Source organism: Aspergillus costaricaensis, assembly GCF_003184835.1.
Source record: "Aspergillus costaricaensis CBS 115574 unplaced genomic scaffold BO79scaffold_3, whole genome shotgun sequence".
Lineage (NCBI taxonomy): Eukaryota > Fungi > Ascomycota > Eurotiomycetes > Eurotiales > Aspergillaceae > Aspergillus > Aspergillus costaricensis.
In genome coordinates, this window is record NW_020291803.1 from 1,019,889 (window position 1) to 1,041,415 (window position 21,527).

General features: G+C 49.2%; 4 protein-coding genes across 4 annotated transcripts; 3 read left to right on the top strand and 1 right to left on the bottom strand.

The window, feature by feature from the left end:
* Positions 1 to 2,984: 2,984 nt before the first annotated feature.
* BO79DRAFT_272673 (glycosyltransferase family 2 protein) lies at positions 2,985 to 4,761 on the top strand (the record flags this gene model as incomplete). The annotated part of the gene is made up of 2 exons (XM_025687450.1): positions 2,985 to 4,176; positions 4,235 to 4,761. The coding sequence occupies 2 exons, from the start codon at positions 2,985 to 2,987 to the stop codon at positions 4,759 to 4,761; spliced, it is 1,719 nt and encodes a 572-aa protein (XP_025544073.1).
* Positions 4,762 to 5,601: 840 nt separating this feature from the next.
* Positions 5,602 to 15,351, bottom strand: BO79DRAFT_284721 (putative fermentation associated protein (Csf1); the record flags this gene model as incomplete). Its single annotated transcript, XM_025688281.1, has 3 exons — positions 5,602 to 15,147; positions 15,212 to 15,247; positions 15,296 to 15,351. The coding sequence occupies 3 exons, from the start codon at positions 15,349 to 15,351 to the stop codon at positions 5,634 to 5,636; spliced, it is 9,606 nt and encodes a 3,201-aa protein (XP_025544074.1). The 3' UTR covers positions 5,602 to 5,633.
* Positions 15,352 to 15,925: 574 nt separating this feature from the next.
* BO79DRAFT_187619 (OSTA/TMEM184 family protein) lies at positions 15,926 to 18,330 on the top strand. The gene is made up of 7 exons (XM_025680553.1): positions 15,926 to 16,077; positions 16,161 to 16,178; positions 16,234 to 16,287; positions 16,341 to 16,428; positions 16,482 to 17,495; positions 17,553 to 17,911; positions 17,981 to 18,330. Exons 1-7 carry the CDS (start codon positions 15,974 to 15,976, stop codon positions 18,156 to 18,158), a joined length of 1,815 nt encoding a protein of 604 aa, XP_025544075.1. The 5' UTR covers positions 15,926 to 15,973; the 3' UTR covers positions 18,159 to 18,330.
* Positions 18,331 to 18,718: 388 nt separating this feature from the next.
* Positions 18,719 to 21,029, top strand: BO79DRAFT_235085 (uncharacterized protein). Its single transcript, XM_025684449.1, has 2 exons — positions 18,719 to 19,280; positions 19,361 to 21,029. The coding sequence occupies exons 1-2, from the start codon at positions 19,157 to 19,159 to the stop codon at positions 20,653 to 20,655; spliced, it is 1,419 nt and encodes a 472-aa protein (XP_025544076.1). The 5' UTR covers positions 18,719 to 19,156; the 3' UTR covers positions 20,656 to 21,029.
* Positions 21,030 to 21,527: the final 498 nt, after the last annotated feature.

The following is a 21,527-nucleotide window of genomic DNA, read 5'->3' on the forward strand; positions in this document are numbered from 1 at the left end:
GACCCCTCCTTCCTCACCGCCCGGCTGGTCACGGGATGGGGGGAAGCGGAGTTAGGAATTAATGCATTACCGAACGTTACAACAACGTGGTTCGACCAATTTGACAGCGGCAAGCCAATCGCCCGCCCAATTTCTCCTGCACACCTGCAACTGCGGTCCGACGTGCCCTGTTGCAGTACACATATGACTAGTCTAGGCTCTTTGTTCTATTAATCTATCCTAAGGTAGATAATGTGGCATAGTATTGTCTAAGCTACTGCTGAAGCAATTATACTAGCAGGCTTGGTCACGTGGCTGGATCACCAACCACCTGTGAGGATCTGACTAACCTTATAGAGGATGTGCTTTCTGAAATGAGCCCTGGGTATCTTCAATTATATGTTGTGAGAACACTGTTGATTGTGATAGTATCTCGAAACTCGGGGTTTCGAAGACAAGATAAATATCAATCAGATTATATACGGAATAAGTCTTGTTTATGAAGCTCGATTGTTTACTACTTGACCGACCCTCGATGACAGCATTATGCAGTGGGTAGTATGATACAAGCTATACAGAAATAACGATTTCTTCAAATGTCAGGATAGAGCCGACGCTACTTCAGTTTCCCTTAGACTCGTCACTTCACCACAAGCCGAGTTCATCAACAAGAGCAGCCCAATATCGTCTCGGAAAGCATGCCGACCACTGAGTGTCCTTGCTCAAGCTATAGCGCTGCACGATGAGAGGACGTTTGCAACAGATAGGCTAAGATTTATCATGATGGGCTGACATCTGATAAATATATAGCTAAAGTGAGAATCGGAGCAAACTGATGGTACTAACATGAAAAACAATGCGCCTCTCGAGCATAAAGTCATCCTTGGGATGTAATGCAACTGTTTTCAAAACTATTACTGGCTTCACTAAGACTTTCTATGCTTCTGTGAACCTACACTGTGTACTAAAATGTAGCGATGAGCACCATCAGGAACATAATCTGTATGTATTTTGTAAAAGCACTAACTGCTAGACCAAAAACGATATATCGCATCTAGTCAGCCAGACGACGGAGAGATATATGTCCCAACATATATGATATGTATTGATTTAGTAGAGGCAATCAGACGGTCCCTGTTTCTGTCCCATCTTTGCGAGTTTGAAAGTCCATATGCTTAAACATGACCGTCTGCGCAACAGTTCACAGCTATCCATGTAAAGAGCGCTCTATCCGGTTCAAAATTGTTCGAGTGTCAATCTTTCGAATGATATAAGACAATATAGCCAACAGGCTCACGACACAGCTGTTGAACTGGCGAATCAAGACCCCTTCATTTTCGAGCATGTAGATTAGTTATATAGAGGATAATTTGAGTTTCAGAGACTGTTGTCCCAAAAAAGCCAATGTGTCCTTCCAGGTACCATTTCCTATTGTCCGATTGGCCGTGTTCTGCTAAAAGCTCATCGCGCAGTCGCAGCCCCTCTTTTTCGTAACCGACAAAAAGCTGTCCCATGATTTTGCAAGCCCCTGTAGATGATATCTTTTGCTCTTCCATGGTCAGCGGAACAGCACTCTGCATTTCGAGCCTCGACCTTTCTGAAGACACAGAACTCCTTTTCCCAGCCTCAATAGTCATTTATAAGGCAGTAGCTTTCCGCTGCAACATTTCGGAATATTTTGGTAGCTAGCATGTCAGCCTGTGTAAGGTTGGTCGCCAGCTCATAGAGGATCAACAGCGGTTAGGGCTTGAGTGGCAGAGGTCGAATTAGTGAGTGTCATTGGATAATTGTTATGCGACGCTTCAGATATGTCTCGAGAGACTCAAAGCAGGAATCCTCATAGTAAATAATCTTGGGCCCTTCTGGATAAATAGGCATCCTCAAACATATTCATAGAGAAGATTTGGCAGAGTGGAAAATTGAGTTTGAGATTGAGCCTGTACCATGATCTATGTTAGGTCCAGGTTGCATCCACGGAAAGGTTGGCAATCAATCATACCTCGCTCTCGGCATATCTTGTCACCATTATCAAGATAGTAAGACATTATTAGCTGTAGTTCAAAGGTGTTGTGGTTGCATGTTACATGTCTTACCACCTACAAGGAAGAAAGATAATGCCGGCGTAGACCAGGCGGCGGCCTTTTACCCATCAGACTCACATTTCGATATGACCATCTATCCCATGACAAGTTCCAAAGATGGGATTTCCCATGCAACAAAGCTGACAATCTTATCAATAATCTCGGGATTTGAGAGAGTTGCTTTTTACTCTCAAAGCCTATGCAGTAAGAACACGTGTTTACTGCTCCTACTGCATGGGCTGAGAGTAAAAAAGCAATTTTCTCAAATCCCGAGATCATTGATGTAAAATGTTGTCAGCTTTGTTGCATGCTCAGCCAAGGAAGGGAAAAAAACATAAAGAATCTTTCACCGACAAAGTGAGCTTTCGTCGATCGGTGAGCCATGTGCATGCATTGTTAACTATATGTGAGGAGCTCGCGCTGATAGATATCGCCAGTGACGTTGCTCACATGCCAGTAACTACCGTATGCCGTCCAATCAATAGCGGTGAGTGATACCTAGAGATGAACCTGCATAGATAGATCACCTTAGTACATACAGTAGTCACATACTAGCGTGTGAACAGCCATAGTGTTGCTGAAGCCTTCCTCCAAAGCTCCCTGTTAGTCCCGCATCTGCACATTCTTATAAGCATGGCAGGGTTAGCTTCAGAAAATCTCAAAAATCTCAATCATCTATCTACGGTCCTGGGTGTCAGATGTACCTTTGAGCTTGCCTGCTATAAGTGGCACCATATATTCTCGGGTATCTATAGCAATGGAGCCAGCTATTATACGATTCGCCCAGGAGAACGTCAGCCGCGTTCGCCTGGCTGGCTTGTTCTTTTGCTTACTCTACATGGCGGTACGGTTATCATGTCTGATATGCGCGACTGAGACCAATTACTGGATGTGGATGATATTGATCTTCGAAGCTTTCTGGACATGTATGTTCTCAATCCTATCAAAGATTGGACATTAGTCAAAATTATAGTGTTTCGTCTAACAGTGGCGTGCACCCTGCTGCGGCTATCTATAGACCAGTCCCTGCTTATAAAAATTCCTAGGCGGACCGAGAAAACGCCAAAGAAACTTCACCTAGCTAGAAATGATGCGTTGCCTTCGGTAGACATTCTACTGCCGTGCTGTGGAGAACCAGTGAATATCATTCGCGATACCATACGTGGGACATGTGCCATTGACTATCCCCAATCTGCGTTTCGGGTACTCGTCTTGGATGATGGGAACTCTCGCGCGCTAAAACAGGCGGTAGAGGAGTTGCATCAAACCTGGCCGAACCTCCTCTACTATAGCAGAGGAACTAAGCCGAGTCAGAAGGTCTTTGCGAAAGCAGGAAACCTAAACTTTGGCTTATTTGATATCCAAGGAGGCATGGAGAAGCCGCCGGAGTTTATCGCCTTATTCGATTCGGACTTTCTGCCTGCTCCCAACTTCCTGCGAGCCACGCTTCCTCATCTATTGCGGGATGATAGTGTTGGACTTGTAGGTACAAGGCAAGACTACTATAACCTTCCCCCAGGGGACCCGATTGGTCAAAACATGGCAATATTTTGGGAGGTATATGGACCCTGGATGAACGAAACGGGGTCGAGTATGGTATCAACTTCAGGATGTGTCATGCGCCGCGATCTAGCCGTCGAAGTGGGCGGATTTCCCACTATAAATGAAGTGGAGGATCTCACTCTATCAATCCTGTTGCCAGCGTATGGGAAGCGCGTCGTATATCTCACTGAAATGCTGCAGCTTGGACGCGTGCCAACCTCGTTGGAAGGTCATGTCCGGCAGAACCGACGATGGATCACTGGCTTAATTCAGCTGATCGGTACTCCTTGGGCATCATCCAGGCAGTCTATCCCGACTTCGTCGAGGTATCATATGGCATTGTTTGGTATTGTCTGGCTTTTGACGCCTCTGATTCAGGTTGTCGGTTGTGCGACAATCGCTTCTGCGTTAGTATCACGCCAACAACTTGTGCCACACAATCTACTCCAAATCCAGATCCCATTATCCTTGGTATCATTTGGTCTCATTTTCCTGTACGAATGGCTCAAGGCTGCAGCAACGGGCTTCCTAATGCCTGCATTTGCTCATTTTGGTGACCTGTGGATATGTGCAGGTAGGTCTTGCAGTTTATCAACCCCGACAGATACAATGTATACTGACAACCGCCAAAGACCGACTGTGGACTGTTATCCAATTCCACATATTCGGTTTACAGGGGGGTAGGTCTGTAGTGACTGGCAGTGCCCAGAACAGCTGGAACAATCCTAACATGGTCCCCACGCGAATGAGACAATTGAAAAGGGACCTATGGGATTCTGGGGTTGGCTTCAACGTCCTTTTCGTGATTGGCACCCTCGCCGGAGTATTTCATTCGGTAATGGCCATCGTCGAGAGATATCCCGACTGGCAGTGTCGTCTTATGACAACCTTGCTGTACCCTCCTGTTGTCCTCATGTGCTACATAAGTCTTACCTGCCACCTAGTCCCACTGTTATGTGTGATATGGCCGCCTCAGTATCCTTCTCGGAAAGCAGTCTTCGAGACTCATCCGAGTGACACCCGTGCCGTGTTCCCTTCTGAGGCAGTTCGACAATCAAACGTGCGCCAGAAGCATGCGCCTCTCGGTTATCGTCGTCATCTACTATTGATTCCGCTTTATGTCTCGCTTATGAGTATGTCTTATTTCAGATATCTGTGAACTTGTGGAGGAGATGTGGTTGATGTTTTTATATGATACTGAGCGATGAGTGCGCCGATTTACTTGCTATTTTACATCATGAGTTTATACTAGGTTACGGATCGAAGAGTCTATATTGAGTATGTAGATTTTGTGTGTTTAACTTTGTGGATTGGACATCTACCTTTGAGTATTTGCTACTCTGACTCGGCGAGTCTTATACTCCTTACCTATAAGATACACATACGCACCATTATCGTTGTTCTAAATTTATATTCTATTCTGTGGCTCTGCTAAGTACTATGCAAGGTCTCGAGTTCTTGGCTCTTACCGCCTGAGAGGCGCGATCTCTCTTCATATACACTACGCAAGGACTCTTCGTCCTAACTCACCGCCACTATGGGAAGGAAACTGCTTTCCTAGTTCTTGATTTTAGTGTGCGATTACACAAAGAGGCGATAATGCTATGACAGAGGTAGGTATATCACCTTTTTGTTTACCCCTCAATTCGGTTATTGGAAGAGGCCCTATTTCCGGCTCTCTATTGGATGGTACTATTCTGGCAAGAATGTCACTATTGTTGTGTATGTGTTGTGAGACTTGTGTAGAGACCCCGGGAGGCTATCAATGAAAAGGTGGAATGTAGTTGATGCTGGTCAGTTCATTGTAAGTCTGATATGAGAAGAAACTTCTGTTGTTTCCGGCTTGTGACTAGAGTATATCCTGATTGGCAAACATACTATAGTAGAACTGCTCCTGGTCCCAATCGTATTATAAGGGGATCTTGATCTTATCTGGATTCCTTCAGATTGGCCTCAGGTATATCATGGGATATTACTTAGTTATAATGAGCCATTTATTATTTGTAGAACCTATATACAAAACTGCAGGAATCAGGAAGATCCTAAAATCTTCGCGTACGCATCCTCCACCTCTTTGGCAATCTCCAGAAGCGTGACGATGACAATTTGATGAGTAATGTTAGGCAGCTTATCCCGTTGAAGGCCAATCCATTCCAACGGCGGTGTCGCCTCGCCCATATCGCGGAGTTGAGGGGTCTCGATCACTGGTGTCTCCAGCGCCACATATGTATACCTCGACTGCGGAACATTGACTACTGCCGTGATCTTCTCTTGCGGCTCATTTTTGTCGCCGCTGCCTTCCGCATCAAATGCCCCAGTTATCCGAACCGCGGATGGGGGCAGCGGTTTCCCGAGTCGAGTAGCCAAGGCACGAGAATGAGTCTCCCACATATCTCGGATGAAACTGATGCGTGAGTAGTTCCAGCCGACGTCTACCTTGCCCTCGAATGTGCTCTGGAAGATATACTCAATCTGCTGAGAGCCCGGGACCTGCCAGGTCTGCATGCGAGCCACGAGCCGGGGCACCTTGAGGATAGTCCCTCCCCTGGATCCCGTGACACGATTGGCGATCTCATTCACGAGTAGCTCTTCCGTATCCATAGGCCCGGACCGCACAATGTTTGAAAGCGCAACCCGAAGCTGGCCCAGAGTTAGGCCTAATGCGCTGTGTATTTTGCCGTCCTGCAAGGAGACATCAAACCGGGCCTGCGCATCATGCGCCTCCAACTTGAATACATGATTGTCGAAGAATGAGCTTGGAAAGACTCCTATGCTGACGGTGTTGATACTGACCACAACTCCGGTGTGCAAGGTAATTGGTGCCGTCTCGATCTTGTCTTCCTCCTGTTTGGAAATTTCCCTGGACGAGACCTCCGCCTTCTCCGAAAAGATCGACGTCTTCCGGCGCAGGTACCGCTCCACATCTCGTAGAGAAGCTTCATACGCTGCTTGCTTGTCTTGCACAAGTCGCTGCCATGCCTGGTATAATGCCAGCGACTGTGATGCAGTCAGGCTTGTGCAAAAGACCTGCACTTTGTCCCCATCCAGTATGCTAAAGAGACGCTCGCCAGGAGCGTCATCCGTCTGCCGAACATTATACATCAAGAATGCAAAGCTGGAGATGTGAGCTATCAAGAAAGGTTGATAGTCAAAAGAAACCTTGACCTGTAGCTGAAGCCAAGATATAGATGCCTGAATGAGAGGCGTCTTGTTGACCTGCTGACTATTTGGCCAATTAATGGAAGTGGCTATCTTGAGACTCTGAAGCTCAACCAAACCGCTCATTCGGCCCTTGCTCTCAATCCCTAGTGTATTGAAGTTGATGCAGAGAGTCTGCTCCCAATCGGAGGTCTTCTTCGAGGACAGCCACAAGTCATTGATGGCGAATTGCGCCTTCCCTAGCGTAGACCCTAGGTCGAGTTGGATTTCCAATTTCTCGATGGAGATTGTGGTGTTCCATGGGAAAGCGGGGGTTGCTGCGACCTGTTGATATCGCTGCACGATATATGCCTGGGTCTCCGTGGGCTGTGGCTCGGGTGGAGGGGCAGTGTCTACCTCGTCACTTGAAGGAACCCAAATTTCACGGAAGAGTAGAAGATCTTGAACCTGCTTCGCATTGAGGGCAACTTCCATCGGACTCACTCTCAGAACGACCGAGATCCCTTTCGACCTCCCTAGGTGTTTGCTGTTCATAAGAGACATGACCATAGACTCAACCTCAAAGCTAGCGGTTGACTCGTTTGAGTACACATGCTTCACGGATGCTTGCAATGAGTTGAAAGACACCAAGAGGGCTAGGAATCGCTCTTGATCGTCTGACTGCACGGTATTGACTGTCACATATACACTGTCAAAGCGTGTCGTAGCTGCTACTCTCGCGATGGGTTGGCAGCTTAAGCTGAACTCCTGTTTGCAAATCAAGATGCCTACATTAACCTTGCACCTACCAAGAATTGAACCTGGTCCTTTGTCATCAAGAGGGGTCTCCTGCATCAACTTCTGCGACTGCAGCATCATAGCATTGGACGGCCTCCTCGACTTTGGTTGGTCGCCCATGGCTTCCTTTATAGTAGAGGTCATCTGCTTGATCAGGGGAACGAGGCTCGGGTAGAGGACATTTGTAGAAGCGTCGACCTTCAACTCCGCGTTGAGAGCAGAGTCATCTCGCCCGTTGTCCTCGAATTGGACTTTCAGAGCTACTCCTGGAGCTCTGAACGTTGCAGTGGCTGTTCCATCTCCTTGTATGTAGTGCCCGTAAGTTGACCCAGGAAGCCTGCCGTCTTTCAAAGGTGGCGCTAGCATGGCCTGTGTATCATCTGTGTGTCGCCCTCGTAGGGACATAACGGCCCCGGCAAAGTCAACGTCAACCAGAACGGAGCGGAAGCGCTTATTTCCAAAGAGTGGGCGGTGTTTGGTGCTATCATCGGATGGCTTTGTCACTAAAGTGGCATTGGCCTCTCGGATAGTTCGTGCAGCAGAGGCAAGAGAGTTCCGGATCACGCTCGCTGGCAAGATAAAATCAGAAGTAGCGCGTATGTCGAGAGATTTCCCTGCAGCTTGGAAGGCTAGTCGAACCTCCTTTCCGGCTGAGGAGTATGCCACATTGAAAACCAGTTCTGGCAATAGAGCAGAATTAAGCGAGCGCTTCCGTCTATTACCAGAAACAGGCACCATCTGCAACTGGACGTCCTCAATTCGAAGCTTAGCGGCATTTGCTTTCTTGTTGGACAATTCCACACGTTTGATGGAGAACACCAGATCATCAGGTCTACGTCCAGATGCCATTAATGGAACACCTGCCATGTTCCAGCCAATCTGAATATCGTTGAAGTCAAGGGAGTACATCGAGTCGAACAGGCCTTCGGAGGAAGCGCTATCCGTAACGTTGATGCTTGGAATTTCCTGTTCCTTGCCTTCCGTGTGGCCGCGATGTCGCAGTCGTTTAAATCGCTTTACCTCCTGAGAAAGGTCCAACGTTTTTATGCGTTCCTGCAAGTGGGCAGCCATATCCACCACCAATGCGGCGGTCTCTGGGAAAAGCTCGATATCGCACCCTTTGCTGGTTAAGTGGAACAATCGTCGAGTTTCCCCACTCTCTCTGGTCGTTGAGGTACCCTGAAGCTTGGCGTCGATTGCAAAAGTACAGTATGAGCGGCTGCGATGTGCGTCTTCCTTCCTCAAATCAAAGCTTATGTTCGATGTATCGATATGGAACTCCGGGTATTCCAAGGCATGTCCTGCCTTGAGGCCGTTGTCTAGGTGAAGGCGCACCATACCGAGGCTGATATCCATATCTGCGGTATAGCTCTTGCCGTTCAGCCCTGGTGCCCGGGCATGAATAGTTGTTCCCGCCATCGTCATGCGTGCTTTGTACAAAATGCTGTGACTCTTAGACACGCTTTGCTGTGGAGGAGGTCTTTTCTGGGCGATGTTCTCGTTAAAATGTAGCCGCAGGACTTCGAGACTTTGCTTCAGATCGTCAAGCAGATGCGAAATTTCTGGCTTGGATAGGGCACCAAGAAGGCTTCGCACAGCGCTGGCCTCTACTCTTATCAATTCAATAGTGACATCCACTTCCAAATCAGTGCGGGTCGAGGAGACATCAGCAATGACTCGACCATTGATAGGAGGTATCTCCAATGTTGAAAGGGAACGCCACTTGGCGCCTTCGCTTGATAAAAGCGTATGTGCGTTCTTCTTCAAGTCAAAGTCTACTTCAATTTTCGATCCAAATTTCGGTGTGATTGAAGTTCGTGCTACTTCTCCAGCGATGACATATGTCAGTGATGGAAGCACACAAAAGCTTAGTCGGTAATCGTCCAGGAACATGGCAACGTGGAAATTATTGCGCACTCGCTTTTTCGAAGGAGTTTTGTCAAGTTGCGGCTCATGTGATGGCAATTCCACACTATTCACAAGCTGTTGTATGAAATGAATCTCGTCCTCTATCAACCGATCAGCAGTATGTGCGAGGCCCAGCACATCTTCCCTCATGTCATAGCGGAGTTTCCTGCAAGAACCAGCAATCTTCCATTCGTGGTTCAACTCTGCCTCGTTTTCTTCAGTTGAAAGAGAACAGTACATATGAGGACTACTGACTTTCCAGAGCATGAGAGCTTTGGAAGAGCTGGAGAGTTCAGAGAAGCAAGCTTCGGAGCTCAGCAACAAGCTCATGATTTCCGGACTTTCTGCGCTGGGGGTTTTCTGCACAAGCGAGCTCCTAAGAGCTTTACCGGTCAACGCTAGCTTTATATTGATGCCATCGAGAATGATCGAGCCCAGGTCGGCTCCAAAAACTACCTGGATTTCGGTGAGCTTTTCTGGGCCACTGCCACGACTCTGGGGCGGAGGCGTAGATTCCAGTGTGACTGTAGACATTGTTTTCAGGACTCCTTCCACCAGATCTAGGATCTCCCATCGTAAGTGGAGGCCAACGGAAGAGCAATACGACTGTATGACTACTGCCTCCTTGAGTCGGCGCCCTTGGTCTATCGATGGTAGTTCACTGTGCTGAACTGAGACGGCAGTCGACAAATCTTCCACGATAAAATCGCTCTCTTTCGGCCCAGGGTCGATAGAGAAGCGAAATAGTTTCACCGTAGAAGTGAACATTAGGCTTGTCAATGTCTTCTCGGAATCGGAATCGGAATCAGAAGTGTTCCATATCCTTCGCATCACATAACTCTTCTCAACATGGGCTAAATCCCATGCTCGCCATTGATCGAAATCAGAGAGTACAACAGTTCTAGCGTTTGAAGGAAGCACAAAAGCATCATGGAGGCAGTTGGATGCCAACACCTGGCGCTGTTCCGGCGACATATGGGAGTAGACATTTCGCAAGCGTGAGATGATTTTCCAGGAGTCGTGCTGTCGCAGATGGGAACGTGCAACTCTAAGCACGTACGATATGCGAACAAGAAATGTTGGATCTGGAATGTCCGTAGCTCGTTGGGTAAGGAAGTGTATGAGATACTGCAACCGCCTGTTTCCGATTGATGAGCTCTGTTGGAATGAGGATGCAAGGGAATCCGACATTGTAGTTGTTCGGCGGACTAGGGAGGCGAGATGCTCCACGGATTTCGTGGAAGTCACAGTGTCGAATGATCTGACCTGAAAGTTTGATCTCACGCTAGGATTAGCCACAAGCCAAAAGTTCATATCGCCAAAGATACAACTAAATTCGGCTTTTTGTTGACACATCTCAGAACTGGTTCCTTGGACAGATATCGAAAGATTGCTTGCAGCCGCATGCACAATGGAGCTTTTATTTATGCCCGAAAGGAGATCGCCCTTTTGCCTCTCCACCTTTGTCCTAAATTCAGTCTGCAAATGAGACACTTCGACCCTGTACTCGTCACGAGAATGAATATCACCGTTCGCAGCTAATTCAGAGTTGACCAGATTGACGAGTATTGAAGGAGCTTTGATGGCAACACTGGTGCACGTTTTTGGCTGCCTCATTGACTTCTCATAACCTACAATGTCTGATATGACCTCTTTTTGGAGAGCATCAATAATTGCAACAGGAGATTTTGGCTGAAATCGCTCAATGAAGGCAGACACAATGTGAAGGAACTCAGGGGAGCAAAAGCCCCTAATCCCAACGGGCAGTTCAATGGCAAGGTTAGTATAAGTCGTTACATCACTGTCGGAGAAAGAGAAAAACGGGTCGATATCCACAACGGGAGGGTTGCCCCTCGGTGATGTACCATCTTTGCGCAAGTCCTTTTCCGAAGGGAGTTGTGATGTATCAAGGACGGTCTTATGGAGAGAGAAGTCCGGCATGACCCACGCATTTGACACACCAGATATGCTTACCGATCCATCCTTGAACGTATCCGGGTACTTAGATGCTGTAGGAGTTGAACCGACTGTCGCTGCCCGATGCAGCTTGTGATTCCTCCCCATTCTAGATGGCATATTTGTTGGTCGAGTGGCTGTACGTGTTTCTCGTTGAGGCACGCTCTTCACGCTCAACGTATCTTGCAGAACAAGAAAGCTTCTCGAACTCAGATTGCTTCTGGCTGCAGAAAAGCGTCGCCTCGGCAGTTGCAAGGACCCTAAGCCGGAGTGTTTCGAAATAGGCTCAGGCATTGTAGGTATAGGAATAGTCGGTGGTACAGAGTCATCTTCATTGTGCTGCAGCGAGTCGGGATCCATGTCCTCCCAATCCATGAGTAGCCACGGCGTCCGCTGTGTCCTTTTATCATGCACCTTGATATGCTCCTGTTGTAGTTTCCGGCTTTCATTTATGTCACTTCTTCTTTGAACCATCATAATCTTCAAATTAGACTGTATAAGCGCGAGAGGCGTGATTTCCGTATGCAGCAAACTTCCAAATCGACCCAAGAATTGGTAGTCGATTGCGGCAATGGAAAGGTCCGGTATGAGGAGCTTCATCCGCTTGGAAAACTTTGCATTCGCCAGATCATTGAACTCTGTCGTTATTGGCCCAGACATGACCATCAGCGCGGCTTTGTCTAGGAGGACAGAAAGATGGATAGAATCCACCTTGGCCCGTAAGAAGGTGACATCATGAAGCTGGATCGGAGATAATGGTGGCAGCGCATTTTCCTCATTGTCAAACGTCAAGTCGAAGCTTTGCAATGCTGCTACAAGACAGCTCAAGAATTCGGGCGAGCACTCTCCAATAATGCGACCAACTCCAAAGTCCCAATTGCAGACATAGGTAGGTTCAGCAGGGGGCAGTCCGAAGAGACGGTGGCCGTAAATAGAGACACCATCGATGAAAAGTTGGGTCTCCGCGGGAAGGACTTTCTCCTCTACCTCGCTGGATTCGAAGCCCACCTTGAGAGGAGCTAGGGAGAACTGCAAGTCCATGTAGTAGTTCGTGAATCGAAGGTCAGCCTCCAGCGAAGGCGCGGTAAGCCTTAGACAGTCGGAGTAACCATAAATATTTCCTGGGAAGAGTGCGCAAGGACTGTCAACAGTTACGTGCACGATCACATCGAGGTCGTTTGACTTCTTGTTTGGGTTGACTCCGCCATGCGATCCAGACTCCTCCTGCTGGTATGCGTGCTCCTGATACTCCTCTAGAGTTTTGAAATGCATTTCTTCTCCAAAATAGTTCTCTCTGATCGTCATGAATGACCGTATCAAGAATCCAAAAAGATAGAGCCTGGGAGAAAACCCGTCAATGTTTAACAACAACGTATCTGTCAGCTCCGGGGATGTTGACAGATAGTAGTTATATGAACCTTCGATGAAGAGGCTTTTCAACGTGGCAGTCGATTTATCTTGCAGAAAAGAATGTAGCGTATCCCATACTGGAGTCAGATAGTCTATGCCTCCATCCTCCAAATTGACGCTGAACCCAACGGTGTTCTGCTCAGGCTGATATTTGCTCAAAGGGATGCTGATGTCGGAAGTGAGTGTCGTGCCTTTGATAGCCAATGAGCGATTGTCATTCAGGTCCGAAGGGTTGCTGACAATGTTCATATCATTGACGTTCAGGAACAAGCGGAAATTATCAAAAGACAGTTTGAGCTTGTATATGAACGGTACAAACGTGTGATAGTCCTGTGGGGGGCCCGACGCCCAGTCAGAGACGAGATCCGTCACAAGAAAAATATGATCGCGCAGTAGAAATAGTTCCATATCGGTGCTTTTAACGTCGAACACCCAGGTCCGAAGGCTGTTCCAAGACAGTGGTACGGAGAGATCGCAGCTAACAAGTTGTCTAGGACATTGCCACAACAGCGCATGGTTGACACTGGACAACATCTTAGTTTCTCGAAGATCGAGGTCAAGCTGGCTATGGAACCCTGAGGCCGATGCTACCATATCCATGGCATAATTTATGGTGGAATCGCCCGCGACACGGAGTGAAAGCCATCCGAAAGGGCGTATGTCAGGGCCAATATGGCCTTTATCCCCGTCTCCTGCGCGCGACTGCCTTCGGCTTGATTGCTTTCGGAGTTTGGAAACACCTCGTATTGCGTCAGCACGGCCTTTCCACTGCCAATCCTTTGATGGCTCCCGGGTTGGGATACGCAATGTCAACTCTTCGTTGATTTCGATCCGTAGGCGAAATACAGAGTTCTTTCTCAGCTCACCGGGGTTCAGCGGGTCAACCGGCTGCGAGCTTTTGTAGGCATTTGGGAAGAATATATTTTGCAAGCCTACTCGCTCTCTATCAGCCCAAGGACCATAATTGATAGTGCCGCCGCCAATCTTCACATCGATTCCCCATTCCGGAGGTGGTGCGCCATTGATATCCGATGCCGGTGTCGGTGCCGGTACACCGGGGGACGGCCTGACACAACCAGGGATATCCCAGTAGTATGCCACAGTCATGCTAGGACTATCAATCAGTGTGGAAAACCTGGCATATTCGACAGGGTTCCACTCTTCGTGGTCATCCTGGGAGCTTTCATCCAGATATCGAGAAAGACCAACCCAGCGTGTGTCATCGGGGATGTCGGCCGAGCTTCGAGGAGCCGCCTCTGGATTCTTCTCATGTATGTGGAATGATTCAACAGAAGTCTGAAAGTACGGAATAAGATCACGGATACTGTGCCAGACCCGGCGCTTTTGCAGTTGGTAGTTGAAAATCGTGTCGCGTTTGCGTTTCGTTTCCATTTGCTCCAACCGGGTTGAACCGAGGCTTTTCGCAGCAGCGATCTGATTCTGCTTGAAGTCTGGGTTGGGCCGCATCTGTATGACCGGGTGGGTAAAGTCAAAAGAGAACACTTGCCGGTAAAGGTCGAGGGGACCAGAATCGCAGGCTTCGATCAAACCCGTGGCGCCATCGAAGATGGCAGTTAGTACAGATCTTGTGTTTTCGTTGCCCATGACGATAGCACCTTTGTCACACTCGATTCTAATGGGCAGGAGCCGGAGCAACCTAGATAGGCTCTCCCCTACCTCTTGCCCATTGCCTTCCGAAGCCGCAGACGGGACCGTCTCCTTCATCTCGCTATTGCGACGACTGCCGTGGAGATCGGACGCCTGATCAGGAGAATGCCCCGCAGAACCATCCATCGTATCATCTTTCAGTCGGGAATCCAAGGTATTGCTTCCAGGATACTGCGGTCTGGTGAACGATGGCGCGGGCGGCGGGGGGCTGAAGCCAGCAAGGATTCCTTCGTAGGCTGGAGTTCGATTATATACAAACCACTCCAGACCGTAAAGTTTGGCAGTAATGCGACAAGGAAGCGAGTTCGTACTTTTTAGCCCTCCTTGTTCGCCTCGATCGCCACTGCTGCTCGCGCTGGCACTGGAGGTTCCATTGTGTTGGGTATCATCCTGGGATCGTTGATTGTCGGGTCTACCATTCGCAAGGTCCGTCTGCCTCACCGAGTGTCTCCAATAATGCCATGTTATAAAACCTCCATGCACAAAAATAGTCTCGTTCACCCCATGGTATCGGATGCCTTTGAAGAAAATCCTCCCTCCCAACAGGGAGATCTGAAGCGCACGGATGTCGACATAGGCGCGATAGTAATGCCAAGTATAAGCGCGGATTCCGTATGACAAGAGGGTCGCAAAGAGGCGATTGAAGTAGAGTAAAAAGAACAATACACTGGGTAGTATGATCGTTAGCGGGTCACCTTGTAGAGAAAGGGGAGAGTATAAATAGAACCCACAGGATGCAGGAGACAATGAGCTCAAGGAGGAAGAACCTGAATGCATGTTAGCCATTGTGATATAAATGCGACTACAAAACTAACCAGTTGAAGCTTGGATCCGGGGTCAGCGATAAAGCTGTCAAGCTTGTGCTGGCCATGTCGCAATAACCTCCTACCAGAACCCGTGTACTTCGGGAACATGGTGACTCGGCGAAACAATCAATGCGCCGTCAATGAGAGCCGGAATTGGAGGGAAAGCATAGTTTAAGCAATATGGAAAATTCGCGACAGCATTTCAAGCAGAATAAAACAAGGAAAAGGAGGCCCCGGGTTCCTTGAAACTGAGGCTGGAATGGCGGGTTTGGGTGACAAAAAGATGGTGGAGAGGACGGGGAAGCTCCGACGGAGGGACGGGCGGCGGACGCGCACTAGACCAGCTTAGCTCAGACTAGGCTGCCGTCACGGAACCAGTCACAGTGTGTCAGTAGGCGGTGTCTCAAGCTAGAGCGGAGGAATGGGCCTGATGGATAAGGATCCCACCCCCCCGATGTCCACGCAATATTCACCGCACGACCTTGCTTTCTCTCCCACCCGTCATGCGAGGGAGCTCTTCGCTGTGGAAGGTCTTGGGAAGTTTTCAGCTCCACGAATATACCTGTCCGATGATCATGTCCGGCGCTTGGTGACATTTTGGTGGTCTGAAACGGAATGCTCTGCCCGCGGACACTGCCTTGAAAGCGCACGCGGTCAACTACCGCGATTACCGATAACTTGTTGATCATGAGTAGCATTTCATCCTTCGGTGGTACAGGCTCGAGCCTGGCACGAGCGGTGGTGATAGTCGCTGGTGTTTCTGCGCTGGTAGCTTCACTTCTGTCTCTCCTGTGAGCAAGCTCTCCTTCCCCGCTGCCCCTGGTGGCCCCCGAAGGGTACATGTGCTGATAACAAGCGATCATCTCAATCTTAGGTCCATATGGCTTCAGACGTACGACCATCCAAACCTTCCATCTCATCCTAGTTCTGTTCTGACTGTGGCATAGGAAAAACTATCGAAAACCACTCCTCCAGCGATATGTTGTCCGCATACTGTTGATGTCCGTCTCCACTTGTATTGACAACCATGTTGGCGCAATGCTGATTGCAATAGGGTCCCCATCTATGCGGTTTCCTCCTGGGCTAGCATTATATCATTGAAAGCGGCGATGTGGCTGGACCCCGTTCGCGATGTCTACGAGGTAAGCTATGCGCGCCGACAACTAGCTAGCCACATGCTTACGGTGCACTGCAGGCGTTCACGATCTATACCTTCTTCCAACTACTCATCAACTTTCTTGGAGGCGAGAGAGCATTGATTATCATGACTCATGGACGTCCTCCAATTCAACATGCTTGGCCATTGAACCATATCCTGCCCAAAGTGGATATCTCCGACCCTCAGACCTTCTTGGCTGTCAAGCGTGGGATTCTTCAGTATACATGGCTTAAGCCAATTCTGGCTATCATCTCTATTGTCATGAAAGCGACGGACACTTATCAGGAAGGCTATCTGGGCTTGACATCGGGGTATCTCTGGACGGGTATCGTGTACAATGTCAGCGTGACCATAAGTCTCTATTCGTTAGCCATGTTTTGGGTCTGTTTGCACAACGACCTGGCACCATTCCGTCCGGTTCCTAAGTTCCTGTGTGTCAAGCTTATCATTTTTGCTTCTTACTGGCAAGGCTTTTTCTTGTCCATCTTGCAGTGGCTGGGCGCTCTATCCAACGGCGTGGCGGGATATACACCCGACAATCTCGCCGCTGCGATTCAGGACAGTTTGATCTGCTTTGAGATGCCATTCTTCGCCATTACCCACTGGTACGCTTTCTCCTGGCATGACTACGCCGACTCCACCATTTCAGCTGCCCGTCTGCCTGTGAAGTTTGCCCTTCGCGATTCCTTTGGTATCCGCGACCTTATTGAAGACACAAAGATGACCCTTCGAGGAGAAAACTACGAGTACAGACTCTTTGATTCCGGTGATCACATCATCCCTCATGCCGAGTCCAACTCCCGTGTCAGGCGAGTGATGCACGGCATGCGGTATGAGCGTGGGGGTAAAGCGAAATACTGGATCCCCAAGCCAGGCGAGGTTAACAGTCGAACGCCATTACTGTCAGGGTCTGAAGGAAGCAGTCGCGATCGACGAAGCAGCATGCTCAGTCGATTCCGATCGAACAGTGACATTGAAGAGATGGGTCTTGACGATGAGGATGAGAGACTCTTTGCCAATGCACGCACTCTTGAATTCGGCGACTGGAATGTAAGTCAAGCTGTATGGCGCTCTAGTCCAGGACATCGATGAGCTAATTGCAATCAGTATCCCGTGATCACAGCCAACGAAGTGCCGGAGGATCAGCGGCAAATACACCACCGAAGCTCCCCAAATCTACAAAATCCTGGAGCGGTGAAACGGACGCGAAAGCACCGTAAGTCCCGCATCAACAATGGCGGAGGCACCCCACGAAGTGAAGGCAGTTCCCGTAGTTCTCGCAGGGAAACCCCCAACGGTCGCCAGACAGTTCGTCAGGAGACTAGCTCGTCCATATCCCACAGCTCCCAGCGCAGTCAGCTAGTGGACTTGGTGGTTGAGGACCACAAAGCAGAGGAAGCGGAAAGAGTGCATACACAGAAGGCGTTCGGATCGACCTGGCTGGAGCCCGACCAGAGGCACTTCCAGTATGTTGCAACATCTCATATATCTCATCTTTCTGCGGCGGAATGGAACAGCACTGACCTTTCACTTAGGAGACCCTCTGGGGAGCCAGTTGATGAACGGCCAGGCTATCTTGAAAATAGCGCAGATGGCACGATGGAGAATACCAGAGCTGCAAGCCCAACCGAGCGAGCAGGAGATGATGAACCGACGACGCGGCCAAATTGGGCATATGGAGGGCTGGAAGAGGAGAATGTGTGGGATCGCTAAGGGGAGCAGAGCATGCTTCATGCACAGACCCATCCCCGCCAATTTCAGTGGCTTTATTACATATGGGGGCGCATCTGCAAATATTTTCTTGAAGCATAGGATATGTAAGATGAATGAAACCATGAAATGTTTTATCGATACGAGAAGACAGGAGATGAAGGATGAAACCAGGGGAAAGCTGCGAAAGTTGAATTTGGGGGGTGGGGGACACTACAGTCAAGTCAGGCACCGAGTATCTAAATTTGTTTCCGTCTAATGAGTTGATCTGGTGTGAGTGTGAAGTGTGAAGTGTGAAGTGTGAATGCCATCTGCTGCTGACCGGATCACACATCCTCAGCGATCCGAGCAAATGGAGGGCAACCATTAGGCGCCGAGAGGGTGACATGGCTATCAGTTGATGGATTGATGGCTGATCGACACGCCGACACGCTGTCGAGGAGGGGCACATCGTGGCGGTTATTGGTTGCCAGCTAGTTTAGCGGGTGCCTTGGACTGACTGCATGGCACCATCTCCTTAGCTGCTCTGCTACTTCCAAATCTCCCATTATTGATGAATCAGGGGGACAATAGCCATCAAGCGGTCGCCGCTTTTTCTGTTGTTTACTACTTTGACACTTATCGCGGGGAGGGAAATGGGACAGTTGGGAGAGATGGTTGGTCACCAGAACCCTAGTACTTACTCTTGTCCCGCTTCCCTCCTTCATCTTCCTGCTTATTTACTCGCTTTCTTTGTTTTACTTTAACCTTCCCAGCCTCTCTTTCTCTCACACACACTCTCTCTCATATCAGCGCCCTCATGGGCCCCCCCTCTTCCCGGACCCTCCGATTTAATTCTCCTGCATCCCCGCTGGGCAGATGTCTCGTATTAGTGTTTCATTGACCTGCCTCGTGCATCGCCTGCTCGCGCCTTTGCTGCCTGCCTTTTCTTCCGGTCCCCACCCAGTCCTCCCTCTCTGGCCACTGGGCGATGGAGCATCACTGCTGATGCGCTGGCAGCCATGATGCAGGCAATTGAGCAGGCAGGCTCCATATTCACTGGCTGGATATCTTCCTGTTTGTTCTGCCTGAGCGGGAGGGGCGACGATGAGAGCTTTCGTCATCAACAGGCTATGAAGCAAAAAGGTATAGCTTTCCCCATACTTTCTCTTCTACTACACAACTCCTCCCTCTCAGACATGGGGACTGACTGTTGTCCCTTGCAGGTGTCGAACGAGAAATGAAAGTATGCCATACTCAACCTCATCTCGTTCCTCCGATGAACCTCACCGGCTACGATGACTTGCCCAGTCCAAGCCCTCAGCCGCGGGTATCATCGCTACAGTCATGGGTGGTTGAGGGCAGGACCCGGGCATCGCGAGCGTCCAATCGAGCTAGCATGTCGCTCAAGAGGAAGTCAACTGCTCCCGTGAGGATCAGTGGACCCTCAGAGTTTAGAAGAGTCTCAATGTTCCTGACGGAACTGGATGAATATCGTCCCCTGGAGTTGAGCTTCAATACCCCAGGCAACAGACTCCCGGATCTTCCCAAGTTTGAAGACTTCCCTCTCGAGCACGACCGCAAGCAGGTCATTTCACGGCCCCCGCGGGCTCTCTCGTCCACCGAAATGGGCCGGATATCGCAACCGCGAACTCACCGACCATCTTCGTCGTTCCAGCTTGCGAGAAAGCCGGTCGGGTCAGGCTCCCGTCGGTCTTCATTGCCAACCCAAGAACAGCTCCAGTTATTAGAGAAGAATCCTCCAGTCACCAGTCCCTTAATCCCTCATTTTTCACAACGTAGCTCTGCGGTCACTGGCTTGACCCCAAGTGCGGTTCCTTCAACCACTCCCAGGCTGGATTTAAGGGGTGGCAGCACGTCCCTGGCTAGGAACGAGCTACACCGGGACACCCACAAGGCCTCTACATCCTCGGTCCCTAGGACTCCCACCAAATCCAGCCTGCAGGACAGGCCCTTACCTTCTATTCCAACTGAGGAGGATTCCCCTTCTTCAGGCAGTACGTATCACCCACCTACCACTCCCTCCGAAAGCCGACCTCCGACCACACCATCGGAGAACCCCAATCGGACCCCAACCCGCTCGGGACGTGTTACCCAGTGGCTCTTTCAAACGCCCAACAAGCCAAACTTCCTTTTCTCCAACCCGATCAAAACCAGCGACAAGGGGCCATTTCGCATCCGGTCGCGGACGCTAAGCGGCTCTACGCTCGCATCAACCATTACCAACCTCACCGGAGGCCACAAGGCCACCCCGTCTCTCGCCAGCGGCACGACAGTAGCCCCAACCATGCAAGCATCGAGCACTGAATCACGGAACTTTGACCTTCCTCTTGGCAGCCCATTCTCACCCAAACAGACCTTTCCAACCGTGACAGAAGAACACACCTATCCCACAATCTACGAGGCCGAACAGCCACAGCACCAGGAGCCCGAAGTTTATGACGAGATGCTTACCCAGTATTACGAGTATCGTCATTCAGCTGTTGGTGTAGCATTTTGATCTGTCTTCGGATTCTTTTTTTTCTTACTGTCATTCAAATTAAGGCTTTTCACTTCACCTCTCGGTCAACGGCCTTGATATGCGTACTACCCTTATGTTGATAATATACCCCTACTCATGGGACATATCTATCCTTTCCAGCCTTAATGATCCATTCCCTTACAGCATACTTTCGAGGATCGATCCTATATACGCTCGCTTTCTTTACATACCCCAACAGCAGCAATGTATCTGATACCCTTTTGGTTCTACATATGTGCTTTTCGCTTCACCTGGGCTTCAGTTAGATAATATATCATAAATGAATAAGTGTCTGATCCACTAACTATCTAAGCTATGAGGAGTACGAATGAAGCCACAGCTGCAAAACAGAGGAAATATCAATCAAGGAAGAAAGAAGACTAAGCTGCACAGTCGAACTTCAACTAGAAATAATACTGTTCTCGTCCTTCCCTGAACCGAGTAAGGTGATCATCGACCTGATATGATTAAGGAACCTTAGTCAACTCAATCGCCCTTTTCCTTGCACCCCCGCGGGATCATGGGAAATTTAAACAGCTATTACTGGTTCTAAACCGTTGACTGCAACTTGGTACTCCCTGACCCGTGGTAAGACTGAATGCCCTGTAAAACCGATCTTGACATCGTTGCTCCTGCAGGCCCAAATCTCACCACACTTGGAGATTTGCCCATAATCAGCATGTCTCAACCTCGTCGGCGAGAGTTTGCTGAGAATAGCGACTTATCAGTCATCTAGTCTTACCAGTGACGAGGGTACCGAAGCCATCAATGTCATGAGCAGATCTATACATGGAGATGCCTCAGAGAGAATTACCTCTCATGTAATCGTAAAAGGAACGGCGATAACACAA

Bases quoted from the DNA above. Each gene is read 5' to 3' on its own strand.
- BO79DRAFT_187619 (XM_025680553.1), top strand. From the start codon at position 15,974: ATGAGTAGCATTTCATCCTTCGGTGGTACAGGCTCGAGCCTGGCACGA. The intron at 16,429-16,481 runs GTAAGCTATGCG...GGTGCACTGCAG, and splicing joins CCGTTCGCGATGTCTACGAG to GCGTTCACGATCTATACCTT. The intron at 17,912-17,980 runs GTATGTTGCAAC...CCTTTCACTTAG, and splicing joins CCCGACCAGAGGCACTTCCA to GAGACCCTCTGGGGAGCCAG.
- BO79DRAFT_235085 (XM_025684449.1), top strand. From the start codon at position 19,157: ATGATGCAGGCAATTGAGCAGGCAGGCTCCATATTCACTGGCTGGATA. The intron at 19,281-19,360 runs GTATAGCTTTCC...TGTCCCTTGCAG, and splicing joins ACAGGCTATGAAGCAAAAAG to GTGTCGAACGAGAAATGAAA.